Source organism: Nematostella vectensis, chromosome 4, assembly GCF_932526225.1.
Source record: "Nematostella vectensis chromosome 4, jaNemVect1.1, whole genome shotgun sequence".
Taxonomy (NCBI): domain Eukaryota; kingdom Metazoa; phylum Cnidaria; class Anthozoa; order Actiniaria; family Edwardsiidae; genus Nematostella; species Nematostella vectensis.
The window spans coordinates 15,035,449-15,061,322 of record NC_064037.1 but is presented as its reverse complement, the minus strand read 5'-3'; the positions used below and the strand labels follow the sequence as shown (position 1 = coordinate 15,061,322).

General features: G+C 41.3%; 1 protein-coding gene across 1 annotated transcript in view; it reads left to right on the top strand.

The window, feature by feature from the left end:
• Nucleotides 1-25,874, top strand: part of LOC5507273 (sushi, von Willebrand factor type A, EGF and pentraxin domain-containing protein 1) — a 32,468-nt gene extending 6,594 nt beyond the window's left edge. Inside the window, exons 3-8 of the mRNA XM_048726515.1 lie at nt 3,188-3,551; nt 4,027-4,159; nt 5,066-5,182; nt 22,112-22,225; nt 24,279-24,610; nt 24,718-25,874. Of these exons, the coding sequence (XP_048582472.1) occupies nt 3,192-3,551; nt 4,027-4,159; nt 5,066-5,182; nt 22,112-22,225; nt 24,279-24,610; nt 24,718-24,861 (1,200 nt within the window). The 5' untranslated portion in view covers nt 3,188-3,191 and the 3' untranslated portion in view covers nt 24,862-25,874. The remainder of the gene's footprint in view (nt 1-3,187; nt 3,552-4,026; nt 4,160-5,065; nt 5,183-22,111; nt 22,226-24,278; nt 24,611-24,717) is intronic.

Here is a 25,874-nt window from a genome sequence, read left to right as displayed (position 1 = left end):
GATGCAAAAAGTGAAAAAACCTGTGCTTCTGAAACTGGAGACATAACAAAAGAAGAAGTTGTAGATTGTTTAATATAGGATGTAGGAGATATGGATTTGTCATCTTTAATTTGGGAAGCTAGATTGGTTCCTACATTTGTAAAAAATTTGTTCAACTGATCAGCAATATCAGAAGGATTGGTAAACGACCTATTTCCTGAAGTAATGCGACTAGGAGCACTTTGCCCCTTTGTTTTCCTTTGTATCAGCTTGCCGATTAATTTCCAGGTAGCTTTGAGGTTGTTTTTACAGCTAATAAATTGAGAATGGAAATATTCCTTTTTACTTTTGATGAGAAGATGTGATAAAGTATTAGAATATTGCTTGTATGCTATTACTTTTTCTTGGTTTTTGCTAAAAAAATGACTTCGGTACATTTTTTGCTTGTGCTTTATTGATTTTAAGATGCCATTGGTAATCCATGGTTTACTAAGTTGTCTTTTTTTTGCACGAGAGGCAATTTTCATTGGTGCATGTTTATCGATAACAGAATGGGACCTGGGCGTAGTTTCTCTCAGCATCCGTTAGTGATCGTGAAGCGTAAATTACAGGGTGTCCCTCCTGAATCAAACATCCTCCCATTCCGTTTTGTGAGGCGTCACATTGGATAACTATTTCTTCATTGATGTCAAAATAGCGTAGTACTGGGCTGATTTTATCAGTTCTAATATCCGGCATGTCTGAAGACCGATAAGGGGTTTTGCTTTGCTAGCTCTGACAACATAGAATTCCGCGGTTGACTCATTTCCGTCGCGTCTCACAGCGAGAGAGCATTTTCCCAACAGCGGTATTTTCATTCCACCATAGGCACTTAGCCTGATATTTGCATCTTGTAGCCTTGGTTTTTGCGGCAGTGAGTTGTAGATGTCTTCTGGAATAACACTGCATTGAGCTCCAGTATCAACCTTGAATTTGATGTCTTTGTTTTCCACGTTAAGGGTAACAAAGAGTTCATTGGCGTCGCTTTTTGTTGAGTCGATCTCACCAAGAAATAACTCGTCAATTGAGTCGTCGCTCTCTGAGACGCTGTCCTTTTCCAAGTCGTGAACTTTCTTGGGCGGGACTTCCTTCGATTTGCACATAGATGAAAAATGATTTTTTCCGTTGCATTTGAAACATTCTTTACCAAATGCTTTACATTCTTTTGGCTTGTGGGAGGAACCGCAACGTCCACGTTTTCCTGTCCTCTCTCTTAGGATTACGCTGGTTATGCTGTTTTTGGTTTCTCCTAGCTGTTCCTCTTTTGTTTAGGGCGGCTGCTTCGAGACTTGCACCACCTTTCAGATTTTCTATCTGCGTTTTACTCGTCTCGGCGGCTCTAACAGCATTGATGGCAGTGTCAAGGGTCAGTTCGGTGTTTCTGAGTAGTCGCTCCCTGATACTATCACTATCGATTCCACAAACAATCCTGTCTTAATAAGACTGTCTTGGAGTGTTCCAAATTCACAGGTCTTGGCTTTGGACCTTAGATCTGTTACAAATACGTCGATAGACCGACCATTTTGTGCGCACGAGTTGAAAATGTATCGCTCGTACGTCACATTCTTCTTTGGCGTGCAGTATGCCTCAAACTTGCTGATTATCGGTTCAAGTTTGTCCGTTTCACTATCTGCGAAAGTGAAAGTGTCGTACACTTCTAGTGCGTCTTCCCCAATCGTGTGCAGGAATATGGCGCACATAGTGCACATAGTGAGGTTTTGCACCTCTATTGAAGTATTTGGCTTGTTGTTTGTTCCTACGGAACAACCAACGGCACCCAAAGAACAACCCGAACTTCGCCGATCAAACAGATCTCGCAACGCACCTACTAGATATGGATACGACGAATAGATTTGATTTTTGATATAGACTATGAACACTATAATCATTTTATTTCAGCTTTTGGAATCTAGCTTGTAAATGACGCAAACATTGTATATTTCATTAATTTGTTTTAAATGCCTTTTAAATCAAATTCTTTAAGAAGGGAGATGATAACAGCCTATTTGTATTATTTGATTGACATTGTAATCAATACTAGATAACCGCACCCATTTGTAATCACGTATAAGCTTTAACTCGACTATCAATAAACAGCATTCGATCACTACCTCTGGAGTACCTTATTCCGCTATCCAACCTACAATATCCTTCATCTTCTATAAAGCTCGGAACATTACATTTGCAGCCCCTGCACCCCCCCTGGGTACGGGCCTGAGACAACAGATCAATATTGACTTTAATCAAGATTAATTAATACAGTACGAGAAAGAAACGGAGACATTTTGACGTTTATGTATATGAAAATAAGATTTGGGGTAAAAACATAACAAAGACAAATGACAAGGAAAAGAGAAAAAAGACTTTGCGAGGTTGATGGCAAAATACATTTTTTTCCTCACACAATAACCAATAAATAAAAAAATGAATTTTTAATTAAATAAGCCACCTGATACAAAGTTTTACAAACACAATTGTGTATACATAAGTCATCAAGGTCGCTCTTACCCGAGGTAGATAAGTCTTGATTTGTAGATGTGTTTTATTTGAGGAAAAGTTTCTTTAGCGATTCTTACAGAACTGTGAAACCATTTTATTACTCGCCAATATAGCATCCGATCAGCGTTCAAGAATTTGGTCTCTTAGCCAATTCAAAACACAGTGTAAGCAAGTTGATAAAGAGTGACAGCGGGAAAATCAGAGAAGTTGTAAAACGACAAAAATATATTTTTTTTAGGATTATTTACAGAAATATTTGAAAACAAAAAGCATTACACATAACAGAAAATGTATGGGAATTACGTTTTCATTCATATATTATATTCAACTATTTTAAATCGAAATGTTCGTCCGGAACTCACCCTGACTTACAAGGTTTATGGTTTGATTAAAGGGGTCTTGACCACAACAACAATGCATGGTTAGTTTAACAGTAGACTAGATTAATGCGGATGGCCACATCTGGTTGTCACTGGGCTGTTATACCATTCGTACCGGTTCAATTGTTTGTAAGCCAATCAGCGTCCAGTAATAATGATCTGAATAACCCTTTTTTGCACTAAACTACCTGAAAACTGCACTTTTCCCATCCAATCAGAATCAAACAATTTTGCCACGTATTTTATCAAAGATCAGTTATACTACTCTAAATAATAGAATTGTTCTACAGCAAAATGAGGCTTACTTGCCTCGTGTTATACTTCAACTGTCTCGTTGCTGTAGCAACATCAAGCGAGCAATCCTTCTGTCCAGCGTCCATCCATTCAGTAGGTGCCGCCATCACACAAGTTGGTCTTGTCTTGCGGAGCCGGCATGTCAAGAAGCGTCTTCAGGCTCAAAGTCAGATATCATGCAGTCTGCGATGTCAGCAGCAAGACTGGTGCATATCGGTGAACTACGAAGTTTCTCGACCTGAAGCAGGGGCCTGCGAGTTAAACACATACGGAGTCAAGACGTTGGACGATGCAAATCCAAACAATTCAGAGTTTGAAAAGAAAAAAGGATGGATATACTCACAGTTGAGGTCTGCTGAGGTATGTTTTATGTGAATAGTTTTAGTCAAAATTACTTGAAACTTTGAATGATTTGATTTTGACTTTTAAAAATATTTTTGTAATCACCTATTAAAAAATAACATACTCAAAGTAATGAATATTTTTTCGGGGGGGGGGGGGGGACAACGCATAGTAAACAAAGAAGCATATACACCTAATTCAAATAAGGTTGCACTCGGACTAATCTGTGTATCGTAACCCGCAGTGCTTCATGGGTATCAAGTAAATAAGCAAATAATAATAAAAATCCAGGTTTTTAAAAGCTGTAGAGTTCTTGTTCACGTTCTTATGAACATTCACATGGCTTTCAGATACAAGGATTGAGCCATTTATTCGCTACCCATGAGCCACCGCGGGTTACGAAATGGGTTCTCGAGTGCAAATAGGTGTATATATGGTAATAGAAGTTTTTGCATTTATAATTATGCCTAATCGTACCCTGTTTATGGTACAGTTCACACAAAGCCTACACGCCTGTAAAGATGGTTCGTTCACTTGTTCAAATGGAGGAACATGTGAGGTGGATTGCAAAACTTTCCGCCCTAGATGCCATTGCCCTGCTGGCTTTTCTGGAGACAAGTGTGAAAGTAAGTACTTATATATGCAAATAAATGAGTGATGAAATTATTGTTTTTTCCTCTGGACAAATATAAGCGCAGTGGGGTTAACAACATATCAAGTTCGTTAATTTTTTTAGAGCGACCGTCTAATAGGTTGATCATGGGTTGAAAAATTAATGTATTCGATTTGGATCAAACTTGGTGAAAAGATGAATAAACACACCAGCATCCGTTTGATTCCTACAGTTTTGTTGTAAAGATTTTGACAACGGAAGAATGAGCCTAAAAATGAATTTTGGCACTATTGAAGGTTTTTAGAGTATTTAATATCGTAAAACAACGCAATACCGTTTAAGAACAGATTTGTATTGAACTACGAATATTCCAAATCAGCATCGCTTCAGCTTCTAGAAAGTATGGACCATTTTATCATAGTTTATCTAAAGAACGGTCATCCTACATGCATACAAAGTATAGGTACTGAAGTATCAGCTCTTTATAGTGCCATTTTCCCTATATTGAATTGGATGTACAGGCAAATCCACCTTGCAAACTTGCGTACGCGCAGCAATTATGCCACAGTAGACTTATTGATGTCCTAGGGTACTCTCCCAATATGCTGTATTGATAAAAAAAATACGAGCAATTATCATGCTCTAGCACGGCGATGCGAGATTAAAGTTGGTTTCTGAAAGCACTGCTTAAAAGCTTGGGTACCGCTAACCGGTACAGCGGTGTTCAATTTGAAGGGCTGTAAAAAAAAAAAAAAAAAAAAAAAAAACAATGAGGGTGGTGGGGGTGGGAATTTTTTTTTGTACATTCAGTTCAGGAATGACCAATGGTTTAGGCCGACAATATTATCAAAACACCAATTTTTGTTTCATTATAACGCAGGCAAGTTACTCTATATCACAAATCTTACTCCTTTAATAGACAATGATGACGAATGCAAGAGCAGCCCTTGTAAGAATGGAGGAACGTGTGTAGACGGGATCAACCGGTACTCCTGCACGTGCGTGGCAGGGTTTACAGGCAAAAACTGTGAGACGGGTAAGTTGTAACAGAACACTTTCATCGGATCACGAAGAGTTTGCTTTAGACACAAAGGTGTGCTGTTAAAAAGGAGGGTTGTAGAGTTAACTGCTTTTCGAACTACATGTTTAGGAGACGCTTAAACGTTTGAGAGAATGAATGACAGAAGATGTTACACAACAACAGTCTCGTACCCAGACACCGCGCGATGCATGACGGTCAGGATGCGGTTTCGGGGTCGGAATTCACTTAACGTCTGGCAGAATGACCGTTTTTTATCCTTTTTTGTGCTCAAGTCCAAGGGCCTACCTACACACACTCGTTGTAAACCATTTAGTTTTATTTTCGGTGGTTCCCAGTTCAATTAGATATTTTCGTTTCGTAAAACCCAAGACGGCGGACGACACTGGTGAGCTTGATACATCATTTCATAAAATGAATTTGGATGGTCTGGCTTTGGATGGTCTGATGGATCTGGCACTCATTTGAACTCATACTGCTTTAGTTGGATTGTATTTATCACAAATATACACTTTCAGAGATATAATTCGAGGACATACTGTCTTCATGTTCCCTAGAAAAAGCTCTAGAGCGAGGAAGTCATTATTCGTACATGATCTTACGCCGAATTCCAAACTCCAGGAAAGTATTTAGGCTATTTCTGCAGTTGTCATGTGCACATGGAATTTTAAAGGCAAGAAATGCAGTATAGATAGATCCTTCTCCGTCTGTGAAAATTCGTAACATTTTTGCTCGCCGATTTCGTCCGCCATCTTGGATCTGTAATCTGCCAGTCGTTATTGTTTTCCGTCTTCGCTTCAGGATTCCTGTGGATGTCCGCGCAACAGTAAATAACGACTGGACACGAGTCTGACACAACAATTTGATCTTGATCATGATCTTGCTGTATCTACTTGCGTAGATATGTGATATCTTGTTGTATCTACTTGCATTGAAATGTAAAATTACACTGAAACTTTAAATAACGCGCTGTCCATTATCCTATCCGTTTTAATCCGTTGTGTGTGAGATGAGCATTCACGACAGTAGTATAGTATTTGGCGGTTTCAGCACACTCATACGGAATGTGCTCAAACCAAGCCAAGTCTATACTACCCACCATTGTATGGTGTCATATTCTGGTATGATTGTGTGGTATCACATTTTGGTGAGACTATATGATAAAAGATTTTGGTAAAACTATATGATAAAAGATTTTAGTGGAAATATATGGTATTATATTGTGGTGAGACTATATGATACAAGATTTTGGTGTCAGCTTATGAATAAAATACTGGAACTATATGCTTTCTTCATTTCGTGGAATACGTGCGGTGTGTGCGGGTTCAATCATGTCGTAGACGTTGGCTCGTACATGTTGGGTATGTCTCCGAGTCGTCCAGACTTGGTGCAAAAAAGCGCAGGCTCGATTCGCCTGAGCTCGCCCTCCGGGCTGCCCTTCCCTAACATCCGGATCCACGGGCGGCTGCTACTTGGATAGATCGTCATCCTCTCCATGCTCTCGTCTTCCACGATCTCACCCATGCGAGTGATGTTGACCTTCTCGAACACTTTTCTGCTTCGGTCTTTGTATTTGAATGGCGTAACTACTTCGTTACTCACCTTATTGATGCCTGACTTTTTGTTGTCTTGTCCAATTTTGTGAAAGGAGTAGTTGGTGGCGCTCTCGGATCCGCCGGATCCGATCTTGTACTCCTCGCGGTCTGTCGCTACGGAGAGCCTGCCGAGGTTGTTGTGCATCTCGCCCTTTGGGTCTTTGTAGATTTGCATACCGTAGGCCGCGTACGGATGCTCCTCACCGTCGTAGTATACCTCCACAGACAGTGTGGTCTCTTCGCCTCTATCGTTGTAAGTGACGAGTACTGTTGACTTTCTTACTAATCGTTCAATTTCCATGTTAGTATACTACTATACTAGAAATTATTTTTAAATAGTTTCGGTGCGTTAAGATGGTATACCTTCTCCAGATTAGTGGATGCCAGTATGTCCAAAACAAAAAATTCATCTGTCAAATGGGTGATCGGGGTTATTGTCCGATCTTGTAGTGCCCGTAGGCTAAGCTTTTGATTCCGTCTTTTGATATATACCTTTTATCATCGAAACAGCTGAGTGACACTTTATTGATTTCATAGCTTCCTAACTTATAGTTTTGGCTTCTGATGGTCTTCATTCTGTGGTGCATCTGTCTTTTGTCCATTAATGTCTTCTTATAGTCTTCATGCTTGATATTATTTTTGATTACATTCTTTTTGATTCCTTTGCTGTCTTTCCCCCTGATAGATCGCTTTTCACATAGCTGTACATTTTTGATCGCGGGGATTCCTGCAGCCTCGTCCTTGAACTTACCGATGACTTTCTTGTTGGTCTCGTTGAAGTATGTGGAGCTCCTTAGGTAGTCGCTATTACCGAATTTGTCTTTGTCGTTCAAGAAATCTTGGTATACGTCTTCTGCCTCTATCTCATAGGTCAAACTATCTGTATCGCTGAATAGTAGCCGTGCCTTGTCTCCGTACTTCTCTTTGATGTAGTAGTGGAAGTCGTGCATTAGTACCTTGCTGAGGTCAAGGATGCACATACCCACGTAAGCTGGCATGTCTAGGGTCAGCATCTCTTTGATTTTGTGGACGGCTACTAAGTCCTCGTTGAATATCTTGCTACTCACATAGGAGGGCTTGCTTATCAGTTCGAGCAGTTTATTCTCATCAGTCACAAGTCGGACGTCTACTCTTTTTCGTAGATTCTCCATAGTCTTTCCAAATACAATGTTGTTTATCAGTTTGAAGCAGTCTTTCTCGAATGAGTTTTTGGCGTTCTTACGTTTTTCAGTGTTGAGGTCTATATACTGCTTTAGCCATGGTGATTGGTCGAACTCTAAAGCCCGGTGGACTTTAGTTACTTTTAGGCCTAGGTCTGTGTATAGCTGGAGGTTTCTGTAGTTTAGTACGTACTTCTCTTTGTCTTTTAAGGTTGGGATCAGTATTGATACTAGACCTGTTTGTATGCCGTATTTTGTTGCTATCTTGTCGCAGTACTCGGATAGCATGTCCTTTGATACGTTCACTCTCTCCGCCGCTAGTGGGTAGTCGTTGTGGAGGTCGTGGAGGCTTTTGGGGTACTCCAGGTCGACTTCTAGTATCAACCCCTTTTTCCTACTCTCGCTGTACTTAGCCAGGTTTAATTTTTCGATTCTCTTCTCTGTCATTGAAACCACAAGTGGGTAGGTACTGACTCATAGCGCATCCGTACAAGTTATTTGCGTCCAAGTACATGACATACTTCGAGGGAGCCGTCTCGTCGTATGATTCCATGTACTTATTGTTGGCCTTGCTGTATGTGTTGGCTATGTATGATATACCACCACGCATACCCTTTTCGATAAATTGGAACATGTCGATGTCTGTCATGAGTTCTAGTTTAATGTCGGTCATGTTTAGCATGGCGTCCCATGACAAACCGGGGGATGTGAAGTAGTTGCATGGATCTAGCTTATAGTATTCTAGGCACGTCTTCCTAAAGTTCTTATACACTTCAGCCAGCAGTAGTATGACAGACTCAAGGTATGGGTCGTGGTAGTGGCCCATGGTTTTAAGCTCGAACTCCTACCACACAGTTCTAGCATGTGTGTAATCATCCTCTGAGATGTGTCGGTCGTACATGGTGCTATAGAAGTCTTCCATCGCTGGTAGCTCGTCGTTGAACCTCTCGAAGCTGTCCATTTAGTCGCATGGGTATACTCCCTTTCTAGCCATGTGGTCGAGCCTCTCAACGTTAAACCTCTGGGAGGTGTATTTCAATGACTCTCTTGATAGGTTGCTGGCTAGTTTTACCAAGCTGGAGCTCATGAACTGGAAGCTGTCTAGGAAGGCGAGGTGGTTGCCGAGCATGAAGGCCGTGTACTTCTCCATGTTGTTCGGTAAAGCTTTGATATTCATTTGCTTCCCTTTACCCTTACCGTTCAGATATGTGTGCTTCTTGACTATGGCTCCAATCTCTTGCATTATGAAATGGCTGTCGTAGCCTCTTAGGTTGTGGAATATGACGGGTATCTTTATCTCCTCAGGGTTGATTCTAAGTTTAAGGTTACACTCTTGGTGTGCCGAGCCTCTGTACTTGCCAATAATGTGGCAGTGGTCTCGGACTCGAGTGTCCTTCTTAGTGTATTCCTTGTCGCATATGTGGCACACTTGGGCTTTTTGGAATTGGTCCTCATTGTGCTTTGACATCATTAGTGCTTTGTTGAGATGCTTCCTCGTGATGTTCTTACAGCATTTGACTTCCTCCAACATCTTCTCCATGAACTTGTACACAGCTTTCTCGCCTCTGTAGAGCTGCGTTTGCTTTGTGTACTTGTCGTCATAGGTGCAGACCACTTTATAGCCGAACCCACAGTCGGTATGTCTCTGGTAGGCTCCAGTGTACGACTGGCTGTTGTTAGGCTGGCATCCATGGATTTTTTCGGTTATAACTTCAAAGTCGGCGTAGATGACGAATGGCACCGGTTGTTGTTTGTGGTGGTTTGTGAATTTGAGTGTGTTGTGCTCTTTGTCTGGCATCTTGACCGCCTGTCCCCCTTTAATCTCGAGGCAGATCTTAAAGTGGTTTGTTAGTACTCTTTCGGAGCTGAAACACTGGAGGCAGCTCATACAAAAGTGCTTCTTATGTTTATGTTTCGTCTGGTTGAACATTAATTTGTTGAAGTCTTTGATGAGTACGTAATGCTGGTTACTACCATCAGTGATTAGTAGAAGCTCCATGTGGTCTTCGAACCTCTCCTTCGATGCACGTGTTGGGTACGGTCCATCGCCATCGTAGCTGTATACATTTATGTTGATCCTGTTCTGCTTCTCGATTTTACTATAGTGTTTGTCAGTTACTGGAAACTCAACACCTGAGTAGCCCAGTTCGTTGACGAGTGCCTTATTGGATTTCTTGACTCGTTGGGTGTTTTATCCTGTGGGTTTAGGTGTCTTATGTGACACCATCTGCACCATCTGAAGCACTCGTTGTCCTCATTCTTTTTGTTGACCAGCCCTCTATCTCGTAGTCCTACCGGGAGCTGGATGTATGATGACCCTCTCAGCGGCTGGTATTTTACGATATTGAGATACTGACCATCGACTGATTCTATAACCCAGCCAGATCCCTCAGATACCCATTGAGCTATCCTATTCAGAACTTGCTGATGGGTGTTCCGCAATGCCTCGCCGATCTCGGTACTATTAATGATTGTTTGGGATGTACTGTTAAAGTAGGCAGTCTTAAACATTAGGTCGTCGCCGACGTTTTTCTTGAACGTGACCTTTAGTACTAAACTGAATTTAAGGCCTTTCATAGATTCTAGTGCCTTAGCCGTGCTTTGCAGTTGCGTTAGAGGGTCTCTAATATTCTTTATTCAAAGGACATGGTGTAACCTCTCAAGGCGCGCCTTGTCTGCACTGTCTTAGTTCTAGGTGTAGGAACTGGCTTACGAGTCCTAGGTGTAGGAACTGGCCTACGGGTCCTAGGTGTAGGAACTGGCCTGTTTCGAAACTCTAGTGGTGGTGGTATTGTGTTGTCCTCATACTCCTGAGCCATCTGCTTTACGCTCTTGCGTGGTGTGGGTACTGGTGGTCTTGGTTTATAAGTCCAAGGTTTAGGGGTTGGCTTAATATTCTCTTGCTTCAGTGGCAATTTGATTAGCTCGGAATTCATTGCTATAAACTTATAATTATTGGGTGTGTTTAATCGTGTTCTTCTGGTTTGTCTTATCCATGGTGTCAAATGCGTTTTTTGATGCTTTTTAGTCTTAAGGTGACATGGCTTTCCAGCTAATGTGTAATTCTTACCGTTGTCACACACTGCACAGTACCACTCCTTGTTTAGCATGTATTTAGTCTTTGATCGTCTTATAGAGTCCATTCTTTCTTCACCGGTTGCATACACTGGGGGGCGTCCTCTAGCTCTTTGCACTTCCATATATACTTCTACTATATCCTTTTTCTAAAAATATCTGTGGATGTACCTCAGGTGGTTCCCCAGAGTGTCTGCAGACTTGAACCTCCTAGAGCAGCGCGCGCACTGGACTCTCACCCCATCGAAGTACTTGACGAGCTCTTCTATAATTTCATCGTAGTCTTTACTTGCCAGCACCATGTAGTTGTTGTCCTAATATCTCTGTAGCATCACCTGTCGGTCGTCCGATAGCCTACCGCTCCCCTTGGGGCTCTTAAACTCGATCGCAAAGCCTGAGTAGTCCTTATGCAGATTCTGGATTATCAAGTCTGGTGAGCCCTTCTGATAGCCCATACTATATTATCTTATCCTCATATCGCTTCTCACTTGGTTCTCACCCAGTGATGCACTTAAGATGGCTCTCGGATGGCGTATCGTGATGAAGTTGATGACCTTCTTATGCAGATCATACTCAGTTTCAATGCTGAAAGAGAGTATCTGGCGAGTCTTACGCTCGTACCTTCCTATCCTCACAGACGGCAGTACTTCGCTAGTGAAATCTCTTGAAATCTCTTGCTCTACTCATTCTTGATCTCAGTATCATGCTGTACATCCCAGACTCATTAAGGTATATCGACGAGCTTGGGTCTAGTGAGTTGGCTACGTTGTTCTTTCGTCACCATTAGCGTGTCGCTACCTCCAACGACGCTTGGCGACAATATTATGATGGCTGAGCTCAAGACGGGCCGCTTCCCAAGCAGGGCGCGTCTGAGAGTTATGAGGTTTTAGTCGGATAAGGTGACCTTCACTGGAACGTATTCGTGCTTCATATATATTCTACCTTACCGAATGACTTTATCAATGCGGAAAACATCCTGCTTGGCTTTTAGTAGTTCAAGTTCGTAGAAACTACCTTGTATGTCTTCAATTTAGATCCTTAATTTTGTAAGTAACTGGATTAGTGTGTTGTAGTTTATCAACTATAAAAACCTCCTCAGTCCAATTCGGTGTGTAACCCTTGCCGAACACATTTCGTTTATATTTATTTATCCTAACCTTATCACCTATTTATATATAGGCTTTTGTTTTGGTGTCTCCATGTTACCATATAGACCGAAATATACTAAACCTTTATTCTTCTTTTTGCTAGCTTCTACGGGCGTCATCTTAATGCTTGAGTGTTTGGTGTTGTTATACTGCTTCATAATCTTAGGTTGCATCTCTAAATATTGCGTATTACCTTGAGCTGTGATTTGTTTTCACATTTAAGTCTTAATTATTCTATTCCATCGTTCGCAAACGCTGCTCTTTTCTTCATTTTCAGTCGAATACATTTGTATACCATTTTTCTCTAGTAGGTCTTTCAGGTGTCTGTTATAGAATATTGGTACCTTTATCGACCCATAGATACTCTGGTTTTCTTCCTTGAGAGTTGTTTCGAATGCTTCAGTTACAGTTTCACCTTTTTTTATCTTTAAACAGTATGATCCAACCATATTTACTTAATACTTCTGTAAAAACGGGGGTTTCTCCGGGATCGTTTACCAGGTAGCTTATGCTTCTTCACCAACAACTTTATTGTAAAAGCAACCACGCTTAGCGAGCAGGGGGGTATTCGAGCTCGTTCTAGGAGACAATCAGACGATTCTCAGAAGGTGAGGCTGATAGAAGGGAATCCTTACTAGGCCTCTTCCTTGACTAGGGATTGTCTTCATGAAGCCACCAGAACTTACTCGATAGCCTCCGCAGCAAGCTGTCGTTATTACAAGTACAATATGTTTTACAGTAAACTCCTATTTATTCTGACTAATTAATAATTCCGGATAACTGGTTTGACTGCTCTTACGAAGGTGATGCAAAGGTACAATTTTAGAAATGATGATTACTAAAGCAAGAGTCCGCCGATGTTAGAATAACAGTTAATTGACTCGAAACAATAATCATATAAAATACTATAGAATAATGAGGCTTAGGAATACGTTTGGCTTGTTGGACATATCTGGAAATTAGATGTTTATCTTGAGTAAACGCTAAACTGGTTTTGGAATAAGTAACACTGCGCATGACCTGTATGACTAGCCTTTGACTAGCAGGTGCATACTTAGTATTCAGGATGAACAGTGAAAAGGTCACGAAGGTCAGTATTGAAAACAGGTGCGAACCATCGTAGAACTTTCTAGAACATACATTTATGAGATATTGGCAAATAGTCTCATAACACGTCTAAAACCATGATTAGGTATCGAAACGCATCTCGACTAAGTCGGAACACCATATCTCATCTGTATGGTTAACTATAACGCGCCGTCGGGTAAATTTCTTCTTTAATGGCTTGTGTAATTCATCAGCTAGTTTTTCTTGCCAGTTTTCTTCACTCGACGGCTTTTTAACACCGAGGCCGAGTTTTCGTTTTGCATTGATAAGGAAACGTGCGGTTGACCCCCACTTAGCCATCTAAACATACGGTATTCGATCAAGCGACTCGACCATTTTTCCGTCGCACTCTCCTTTCCTTTTCCCCATTTTAAAGCATATGTCATGGTACACCGCGATCTCGTCTACTTTATTTAGCGGTTTGACCTTTCAATCAGTCACTTGGCCAGTCTCTTTGCCGTATACGAGTTGTTTCTCAAGCGGGTTGTATGGCCCCTTATTACATGATTGACAAGGTTTCCATCGTTTTCTGTAGGGCTTTATTTCACGTACAAACCTCATAAATAGGCAAGAGCTAAGAGCCCGGGGAGGGTTTTGATATTCAGCAGGGAAGAGCGGGGCTGATGAATTGAATTAAATTGCAAATTATAAATGCAAGGGATGTATATAGATACATCCCGGGGAAGCTCGTATATATCCCTTGCATTTATAATGAGCAATTAAATCAATTCACTACCTGCACTCTTCCATGTTGAATATCAAACCCCAACCATTTGGAACTTAACTTTACAATTTTCCAAAATCTATCGGACCACAAACATGACAAACTTCAAATATTAATTTCTTACATCTGCAGGTCTTTTAAGGGGTTTATTGCCACTTTCGCCATCGCTCTTTATCAACTTATCAACCTTACAAACATCCTATCTCATTACTTTATCAACCCTAGAATCGAACACCTTTGATACCATCGAAACATACGAAACTATCCGATCCTGCCGCCACATCTCTGGTTCTAATTCCTCTCTTCTGCCCATTCTTGTCAGGTACGAACAGCCCACACCGTGCTGGTTTTCGTGTTCTCCGGAATCCTGTCGTGCTTTCTCTTCTCAACTTTTTCTTCACTTAGAATCGTAATATAACGGCTTGTTGTTCCATGGATGGTTCCAATAAGATCGAAATCCGGAAGAAACTGTTCGGCTTGCGAAAACGTATTCTCTGTCAGTTCGGACATGCCTTCGTCGCTCTCCTCAAAACGACTCGGCAATTCGCTCCTGCCTGCCATATCAGAGTGGCGTCACTGTTCCGAGTGATCTGTATCTCAACATTTGTGTTAGGCATAAGTTTGTCTTCGAACGCTTCGAAGAAAGAGTATCTATTGAGAGGTATTTCAGTGTTAAAAGTTGTAGATGTCCCGAGCAAAGCCTTTCGAGCTCTATCCTCAGCAGACCCAGTAGTGTCTAGGAAGTAAAATTCGTTTGATCCTGTCGTTTGAGCATACGAAGTGTCGTACTCAAGTAGATTCTTGATATTAATGGTGTGATCCGCCTGTGTGTTGTCGTAGACTGGAATGTCATTGACCTTGACGGATATCTCTTTGGTCAGTGAATGACTACCATTTACAATACCATTGTGATCGTCGACAGCGATGTTTCCACCATCCGCTAGCAATTAGACTTCGAAATTAACCTCGAAACGGGCGTTGTACCAATCGAGAGGCGCGATTTCTCCACTGTTGTCGGCCACAATACGATACCCTGTGAGAGTTTGGTGCGCGTTGTTTGCGACGTTTGAGACTAGCGGAGTCTCTAGATCGAACGACACGTCTTCATAGCGTTCTACGTACTTCGGATTTCTATACATTTATACAATAAGGTTAGATAATACTTCACACTCTCAACCTTCGCACCCTTCCAGATCCGTTTAATATACGCTGGACACGTTCTTTGATCTCAGAGTCTGTTAACGGAGCATCTTTGGTTGGTCTTGGGCTAACAGTGGGTTGGGCACCCTTTTTGTTCTTCTGTTTGATCTGATCCCCTGATCTATTCCCAGCGTAATCACCAGTTTTGCTTATAGCGGTTGAGACTGCTTTACTCGTCGCATCCTTTACAGCCTTCTTTGCTGTCTCTCCAAATACCTTACGGCCGAGATTAGTAGATATGCTTCAACACGTTTCTACCCACATCAGGGTCGTACCTCCTCTTATACTCATGTTAAGAACTCATATACAATTAGGTTAACCTAATATATCGACCTCAGGATTAGAGTCATGTGCCATTCGATACCGTTGAGATTGATAGTACGACCAATAGAATCCACGACGTAGAATCTCATACTACTAATCAAATTGGCAGCCACGATGTTAAACAGCGCTCTGGTTGGTTGGACTGAGAACGGGAAGCTCCTACTTAAGTTGTCTGTCGGTATGACAAATAGCGTGTTACTAGCGCGACCTCCTACAATGCTGTCGGTTATTAAATCAGTGTTGATGTGGAGCGTGTCGATGCTGTTCGTGATGTTGGGTAATTTAGATCCATACTCTGTCTTGGAGATAACTTTTGGGTCGAATCCTGTGAGTTCGCCGAATTTTGTCCCCCTTATGTCCAGTTCATATTTATCGTCCACTATGACGACGACTTTGTAGGTTCCCACTTGGAAAGGTGACGGTTGTCCAAGTCGCCCCACCATCAGGTGAGTACTTGACGCTATCGTTCCCATATTCAGGGTTGATGTATGCCAGCTGTAGGTCATCGATATCTTGTCGATGTATTTAGTAACAGAATATACTGATTAGGGTGCAAGGGCTTAAATTCGGCGAGGTTGGTATCCCACTGACAGATCAAAAGGTAGAGTAATACGACTACGACACTACCATATCAAGCGGTCAATTTAACCATAAGTTTAACAGTCTAACCGAATGGATCGTTTTCTATGTTCAACTAAGCACGGACAACTATGGGTCGTTCACCGTGGTACAGTTCCCAAACGTTAGAAACGCGACCTTCGCTACGGAAATCGGTAAGTTCGAGCTAAATGGCACCGGCTTCAACTTCACACAGACACTATCAAACGTGACAATTAAACTACGAACTTTTAAGGAGTTCACTTTTAAACAAGGCTTGCAAGGCCCTAAGGGTAAGCGAGGGCCGCCAGGGGCGTCTGGAGCCCCAGGTGTGAGGGGAGACGGGAGTAACGACAGTTGGCTGAGGCTCCAAAGCGCTAAGACCAGCATGACGGCGCTAAATACAGGTGTGGGGAATGGGGAGCTAATGACTTACAACCCAACGGATCCGACCTTTGGAACGCCCCTCTTCGTCGACACACAGCTAAAAGATTCCTCTGGGGTATAGCACGACTACAGACACTCTTTCAATGGGGTGTCGCTCAAGACTATAAACCCAATAATCTACAGCCCGACCAAGAGAATAGCCTTCGAGCTTGAGGCATTAGGGAAAGACGTAATATTCAACATCGTAGAAAACAGCGTCGGCAGTGCCAACGTCAGAGTGACTGAAGTGTCCAGTTACCACGCTAGTCTACAGGGGCAAAAAGGGGATAAGGGTGATAAAGGCGACAAAGGCGACCAGCATACAAGAGGTCAAGGGTGACAAAGGTGACAAAGGAGACCAGGGCGCACAGGGAGTAAAAGGTGATCCACTAACATACGCATTGTGGTTTCTAAACAACTAAAGCCTTTGGAGCTTAACATCAAGTAACTTGAAAATAATTAGAGGAGCCTATATATCAGAAGGGCTGTACCCTAAACACCAATACTTCTACCTAGTAGACAATGTCCCAAATGGGGCACAAGAAACAATAGCCATCTCTCTACCTATCGATAACGCTACCGGACTGACAGCATCTAGAGACTACACCATTCAAATCGAGTGCTACTGCATAGACCCAAATGTGATGCTTACGATGGGTACCATCAACATCCAAACGGCTAGGTGGGGCTTCCGTGGGGGGTAGCATTAAGAGAGGCCCTATAGATGGGAAGCCAGGCTACCGATTCACTGAGGCCGTGATCAACACAGGTAACTCCATAGGTACTATCACTTTCACCGTCTCACATCACTCACCAAGCCCCCAAAAAATCCAAGTGTACGCCTTCGGCATCGAAGGCGAAACAGCGGCGAACTACTAAGTGAGTGAGTCAGTCGCTGACGACATAGGAAATAGTGCCCGTATAGCTTCATACAGGGCAAAGCACATACACCAAGCCCAAATATTACTCGGCAATGATGGTTGGAGAGAGGTAACTGGTTTTTACATTAGCCTAGGATTGAAGAACAGCCAAAACATAATCAAACTAACTGCGAACTTAGCCCTATACTGCACGGAGATAGAACCTTGAGTCGGTGGTGTGTCCACCGACCCAAGGTTCTACTTCGCATGGAAGCGGAGCGTTTGGGACGCCTCTTATCAATTCATTGGGCAGAACCTTCTAGCGTCTAGAAACCAAGTAGGCGCCTCTTGGAGTGTGATCATGCCGAAAAACCACCTACACACAAGCACTGGTGTAGTATTTGATAACCCTCAGACACTCTCAGCTGCTTTACGTATGGGGTGCTAATGGAACCGTCCTACACATTAACACCGAGACGGGTGCTAACCCAGCGCTTTTCACCAGCAACGTAATGTGTGAGGAGCTATCCGGCGATGCCGAATACATGTACGATAGCCAAAAACAAGAAACGTACATCGAGATTATCTAACCATATAATATAATGGACAACATGTACGAAGCAAGACCACATGAGAGATGTGGCCAAATCTACCCAACCATCCCAACCGAGGAAGACAATGGTAAATGGTTTCAGACTATAACAAATCTGTTTTATTAAGAACTCTTTTAGCGCGAACCTGGAACAACACCAAATAGTTAGGAAAAAGTACGTTAAGTCTCGGTCGATTAAAAATAAAATAGCTATCGGGTAAGGCTCTCTCTCAGTAGCCCTATCAGCTGGGGCATTGGGGACTGGGTTGACTGGTTTTGGGATCCCTGTGGCTGTACCTTTAGGAGTCAGGTGTTAGCGCTATTGTTTCAACAGTGACGGCATCAGTCTCTAAGAGACTATCGAAATATGTACAGAAACACGCAGATAACATGATGCTAGCTAAATGTAAATTAAGTTCAATCGATGATTAGCAAAGCATTGACCGACGACCAAATATCCTCAGACGAATTCAATCTCATTATCAAAGAGGCTGAAAAATATAATGAAATGAGAGAGTCGATACGGGAAAAGGTATATAAATGCTCACCTCAGTCGAGAGAAAAAAAAAAGCGAAGTCCATATCCGAGAACAAATAATGGTAGAAATGAGAGACAAACTAAATAAAACTTTAGCATAAGGTTTTATTATAAGACCCCATAAGGGAAGCAACATATCTCTAGAGAAAGATGGTGATCACTTCGTCTCCCCACGTTTAGTTATAAACTCACTACCATGAATGTACGTCCATCCTAGATGATCGCAAACCTGCTTCCACAACTTCTCATAATATCTCGGTGTCCTAAGACTGATATATTTTGATACAATTTTGATACAAGACTGATACAATTTGTAGAGAATGAATTTTATCTGAATATATCGTCTCCTAGTAAATAGTTTATTCATAGACGTCTCAACTAGTCTGAACCTCCTGAGTAGGTCACGCTTATTCCCTTCTAAGTCAAAATCAAACAGCACATTTTCTAAATGGTACTTCCGATGGTACACTGACTTCCTACGTAACCTGTACATATTCTCGTAAAAATCAACATACTCGACGGCATAGTCGTATTCATGGTGAACACCACAATTTCTACACACATTAGCTCCATTGTCATTTACCATATCCTGCCTCCCACAACATGCCTCGAACCTCGCCGACTCTCCCTTAGTTACGTACTCCCTTATTTTTTTATCACAAAATGGACAATCGAAATATCCATCCTCCTCCAACGCCATATGGATCCCTGCACCACAATTCATTCTATATGTTAATACAAGAGATTATATTTCTATATGACGTCACGGCACATCAATGCCGTTACGTCATAGCAAATCTGCGTTGGTCTACATACAAGTTCCACAAGAGACTGCATTCCTACATGACGTCACGGCACACCAATGCCGTTACGTCACGGCACATCCGCGTCGGTCTACATACAAGTTCCACAAGGACAATCTAGTTCATGTGTCCAAGGCATTGCTGCAGCTGGGTGGTCTCTAAAATAAATGACAAAAGACAACCCATTCTTATCGAACCATATAAATGGCAAATTACAATGTAACACTCTTTTATATGGCGAAAATAGCTTATAAAATTTTCGAAGTTGCCTTGCTTGCCTCGGTTTTTCCTTCACATCGTGCGTCCACCCAGTCATCGAAATTTCCAGAAATAAGACCGCGTTTCTTATCGATTTGAAACTTCTCGAACACTCGACTGACCCACGCACTATACACAAATGCATTTTGGATTACATAATTCTCCACACCCTTGAAACACTTCTCGCATTCCTTAATATACGCCTTATACTCGGATAAACTCACATCACCATTCGGCAACACATTTGGTACGTCAAAATGAACTCTCTCGCCTTTGTTGAAATTGTCTACCATCTCCTTGATTAGCATCACACCACCACACTCGACCGAAAGAGCCGACGGTTTCTTTCGTTTTGGTTCTGTAGTATGTTCGAATAATAGTTGTGGTAAATTAGGTGATCCAATAGTTGTAGGCCAATCCTCAAGGGCAGCTTTAGCCTCGTCTGGTTTCCCATCTTAATAAGCTCAACTGCATAGTCTCGCTGAAGGCAACAATTTGAATAAAGCTTCATCCAGTACTGAGCGAATACTTGGACCTTGTCGTTCATAAAGGTGATGTTTTGGTTATAGAACCCATCAATTACCTACATCGACATCCCTTTCGTAGCCAGTGCCATAAGAATCTTCCAAACCAAGATCCTCCATCAAATCAGACAGACCAGTTTCCCCCTCAGCCATTCTGAAGATAAGACTAAACCGCGTACTTCAAAGTCCTCTTGATATGCTATTGATGTGTCTGGGGAATTTTCCCTAATATCATCTGCCAATTATGATTGGATGAAAAAAAAAAACATACACCCGTCTCATGACCTTGAACACAATAAGATAAGTCTAGACCTGCCAGCTGGAAATCTAGATATTATTGTTACTATGCTTGTTACCATAGTAAACACAACTAGAGACCTCTAGCCCTTGAATACATTAGACATGCTCGGACCTGTCAGCGGGGAACCCCCTATAATAACAACATTCCCAGAAATAAGAGACAACATGGCCGCCACGCATGCGTAATAGTGCACATACAATGTCAAAATGGCTGCCATTTACTATAAGCAAATGTGGGGAGGCATCACAATTTATCAAATTTTCTCGTTTCAGAGATTTTGGGCTCACGATGCAGGACTCGAAAAAAAAAACCTTACCATTCGAATAATACACTTTCCGTTCAAACGATGCCAGAGAAAGCCCTATAATTGTTCATTGGACATTGCACTTTTGTTCGCTTCAGAGCATTCAATCCTCCATACATTCTCTGTAATTTCACTGAAATTGGGCATAAAAGTAGTCGTTTAAAAGGCAGAACTGTTCGCCGCATCACAGGTGCAGGACTCGAAATTGGTAAATCGACTATCCTTCCATCAAATTGGCAAATAAAATAGGCAGTAGCGCCTTCCAATCTTGTTCCCGAAGAAATAACATTTGATGTAGTTATGCCTAGTTCAGGAACCATTATTGTCGTCTTTAAGATACAGACTGAATCAAGGAAAACGGTGCGCTCCGCAAGAACAGCTTCTCTCCGTTCGTCCGTTCTCCATTTTGTTTCTAAACGGCCCCACGGCTTTCTGGGATAGACACAGGGGAACCATAAAGCCTTTCTAAAATACATTTTATTTAAATTTGCGCATATAATGTTTTCCAACCTCAGCAAGACTGTCGCAGTTCCATTATCATTGGATGTATCAAAACGTCCAATGATAATGGATAATGCCCCTTGCACGTTTAAATACCGCTAATACTACTTTTATTTGGAATTTTAGTCAACCTGATTAAGTACTTCTAGTGTAACAACAAAAGGGAAGCCCCTGTGCTGGCCGCAATCTTGTTTTTATTTGTGATACCGCTGTTATTCCTCGCGGGCCTAGCAAAATGTGAGCCCAGAGAAACCGCTGGCTAATGTCCCTTATTTCTGGGAATGAAAATCGTCGACTCCCCGCTTTTTCAAGAATGTCACACAACAGCCGTAACCATAGGATTGTATCATAAAATGAAACCCGCACACGCCGCACGTATTCCACGAAATGAAGATAGCATATAGTTCCAGTAATTTATTCATAAGCTGACACCAAAATCTTGTATCATATAGTCTCACCACAATATGATACCATATAGTTCCACTAAAATCTTTTATCATATAGTTTCACCAAAATCTTTTATCATATAGTCTCACCAAAATGTGATACCACACAATCATACCAGAATATGACACCATACAATGGTGAGTAGATAGACTTGGCTTGGTTTGAGCACATTCCGTAGGAGTGTGCTGAAACCGCCAAGTACTATACTACTCACGACAATGCTAGTGCTGATTCACTTATTAGCTCTTATTACATAAACAAATATTATGCACTTAAGCAAAATAATTTGAAGTACCTTTTCCAGCTTCGAAGCTAAAAAAAGTTGCAAAATCAATTGATTATGCGACTTTTACAACTTCATTGCATTGTTCTCATTGAAAGAATACGGTGGTTTGAATAGAACGCGATTTTAATAACAAAGCTGAGCTTTTCTTACTTTGAAGACATTGACGAATGCGCTGGTAATCCTTGTGCTAACGGAGGGACTTGTAAGGATGGAATAAATGGCTTCACCTGCGAATGTCCTGTTGGTTACAGTGGAAGCACCTGCGAAATTGGTAATTATAGTTATACATAATACCTATCTCTTTGTTACTAATCCTTTATAAATAAAATCCCTGTGAAGTTTCAATCCATTTGTGGCAAAATATTGCCCGAAAAGGATTGAAACTTCACAGGGATTAAAATAACTCCACAAACATGTAAGAAAATTTTTAAGTAACTTATATTTTTCGTCCCAATTTTTTTTATTGTAATGCAACATATTTTATACAGTAACTATGAATGAAACACGTTAAATACGACATTAGCTTGGTGAACCTGTAAAATAACTATCGAAATAAGATACATTAACATCTCTTCTTGCAGTTTGCAAAAAAAAAATTCGGAAAAATATTAAAATTTCTTTTCTCTAGAATAAAAAGTTAAGGTACTGGTAAATCGCGAAGCTTACTCCCAGAGTGAATGCGTTATTTGTCCGTGACTTGTAACGATACAAGAAGAGAACTTTCGCTGTTCAGTTCAGTCATTCTCTCATTGGCTTAAATCTCGAGAAATAAGACTCGTCATGCCACGAATTCAACTTAAATGATTTTTCAGAGACGTAATACGTTTCGTAACATTTCCAAAACTTACCCTATCGTGGTCAGCATGGATGCGCCTTCATCTAGTATTTTCTTAGCGGATCGCACATCCTAAAATTTAGTGACATAAATGCCATACGCTTCTTATTTTATTGATTTGTGAGGCAGTTGAAACGATTTTCAAACGTCGCCTGCTCCTTTTCGACGGAGGCTCCTCGTCCGCTCTACATCATTTCCCCTATGTGTTCAGCGTGTTCCGTGTTCAGCGTGTTCCGTGTTCAGCGTGTTACGTGTTCAGCGTCTTCCGTGTTCAGCGGAGCGTACCTAATTCCCCAACTGCGTCGGTCAAGGAGTAAAATGGCTGCTTACTCGTTTTAATGGCTAGCGGCCAGGGTAAATGATTTAGCTCGGATGTTTTGCCACATATCTAATGTTAGTGTACCCTGGCATAGGTCTGCGAGATAAAAATATTTCGTTACTCGCGAGTTTCGACGGTATTTGAGTGCTACCGAAAATGGAGCCTCCAACCTTGTCTCTTTCCTTAGTAGGGGTACAGAAGTCATAAATTCCGTTAAGAACCCCCCCCCCCCCCCAAATCGTATATTACACATAAATATGACAACAAGGCATGCTCCAAGTTTTAAAGCAATTTTATTGGCAATATTTTACAAAAAATCGCTACTTCAATACACTTGTTTTACCTCTAAGAATAACAGCTGATTCCAAGCTACGAACAAGCTTAAAAACCATTGCCTGGGCTACCTGTGATAGACGCCGATCTTGTGGCGTTTGAGCTCTTTTCTCAGTTCAATAACGAGGGAAAAGGCGTAGTATTGGCGAAATTCTCAGGCAAGATACGATCGGAGCAGAATAACATCGGTGTTCGGCGGCCTGCTCCAATCTTTTCGAGTTCTTTGGACAAAACGAACCCATAGCCCTCTTTTTCGCCTAGCCTCCGGATTCGAGCTCCCTAGAGAGAGGAATTTGTGCAGACGCCTTTTCCCTTAATGGCAATGTTATTACAGCCAAAATAATGCAAGTTGCTTTTTTTTTGTGCTTTTAAAAGAGTAAGAAACGCAGGAAAGAGTGAATTCCCCTACTGATACTATACGATTTCTGTAATTTGATTCTTCTTGTGTCGTAACTCCCCCTATGTCTCCCTGTGTTTATTTATGGTAATTAGTGGTAATAAGGTTAACCGAGAGGGGACTCGGTCAAATCAGGAGCGCAAAAAGCGGGAATTTTGAAGCTAGTAGGGTGTCTCCTAAAATTCGTAAAAAATAAAACCGAATGAAAAACGGTTTTCGACTCTGCACTCATGAAATAATTGATTTTTATTCATCAAAAGTTGTCTGAAACTGAGAGTCGATCTTTAAATTTGATTTTGCCGACGATCACCCACGTCTGTTTTATATTGGAGTCCTACCCCCGGTCTTTGTGGTCCTCTATGTTTTCCCCCTGGGACGGGATATTTCGCGCGTAGATCGGAGAAGCAAAACAACTCATAATTTTTTGTGATCCTTTCAAGGTTGTGATCTCGCAGCAGTTGGAGTTCAGAACAGAAGTGTCATCCCAGACATAAGCTTTTTCGCATCGAACTACTGGCAAGAGTCTGGTTTTCCCTCAGACTTCTTTTCACCAAAGAATGCTCGACTTAACGGGGATCGGTATTGGTCTGCTGCAAATAGAAATGTTCCATTGTACCTCCAGGTTGATTTGCTGTCGTTATACATGATTTGCGCCGTGGCAACACAAGGCGGAACAATTTCGCATTACGATACAAGAGCCACAAGGTACAAGCTTTCCCTCTCAAAACCGGGGTCTTCCTGGCAAATCTACCAAGAAGGTGGCACAGACAAGGTATGTCATCTGTGTTTAGGGCCAACGAGCCTGACTGTAATCGTAAACAGGTATAATAATTGAACATAAAAACGTAAATACTCAAATTAATTTGTTATATTAAACAGGAGTTTCAAGGGAACTTAGACAAGCCAACAGTTGTGAAGAATGCCTTGGTAAACAGGCCAACCGCCCAATACATCAGATTCATACCAACAGCGTGGGACTATTGGCCTGGTTTTCGCGTTGAAGTTTTCGGAATTCGTCAATGAAACTATCGTTTCTTTTCCAGTATCTAGAGACAGATTATCACGACTTGAAAAACTCAATTATTATCCAATACCCATGTATTGACTACTGAAAAGGCAGACCCTAAGTTCGTGAGGAGGGAGTTTAATTTCATGTCCAGGGGAAAGCGTGACTGAGAATTTACTTCATTAGTGTGATTTGTATAAATGATATCTCCTTGTTAGTGTGATTTGTATTAATGATCTCTCCTCGTTAGTGTGATTTTTATAAATGATCCCTCCCCGTGTAGTGTGATTTTTATAAATGATTTCTCCTCGTTAGTGTGATTTGTATAAATGATCTCTCTTCGTTAGTGTGATTTGTATAAATGATCCCTCCTTGCTAGTGTGATTTGTATAAATTATCTCTCCTGGTTAGTGTGATTTGTATAAATGATCTCTCCTTGTTAGTGTGATTTGTATTAATGATCTCTCCTCGTTTGTGTGATTTGTATTAATGATCTCTCCTCGTTAGTGTGATTTTTATAAATGATCCCTCCCCGTGTAGTGTGATTTTTATAAATGATTTCTCCTCGTTAGTGAGATTTGTATAAATGATCTCTCTTCGTTAGTGTGATTTGTATAAATGATCTCTCCCCGTTATTGTGATTTGTATGAATAATCTTTCCTAGTTAATGTGATTTGTATAAATGATCTCTCCTGGTTAAAGTGTGATTTGTATAAATGATCTCTTCTCGTTAGTGTGATTTGTATAAATTATTTCTCCTGGTTAGTGTGATTTGTATAAATGATCTCTTCTTGTTAGTGTAATTTGTATAAATGATCTCTTCTAGTTAGTGTGATTTGTATAAATGATCTCTCCTCGTTAGCGTGATTTGTATAAATGATCTTTCATCGTTAGTGTGATTTGTATAAATGATCTCTCCTCGTTAGTGTGATTTGTATAAGTTATCTCTCCTGGTTAGTGTGATTTGTATAAATGATCTCTCCTCGTTACTGTGATTTGAATGAATGGTCTCTCCTTGTTAGTGTTTAAA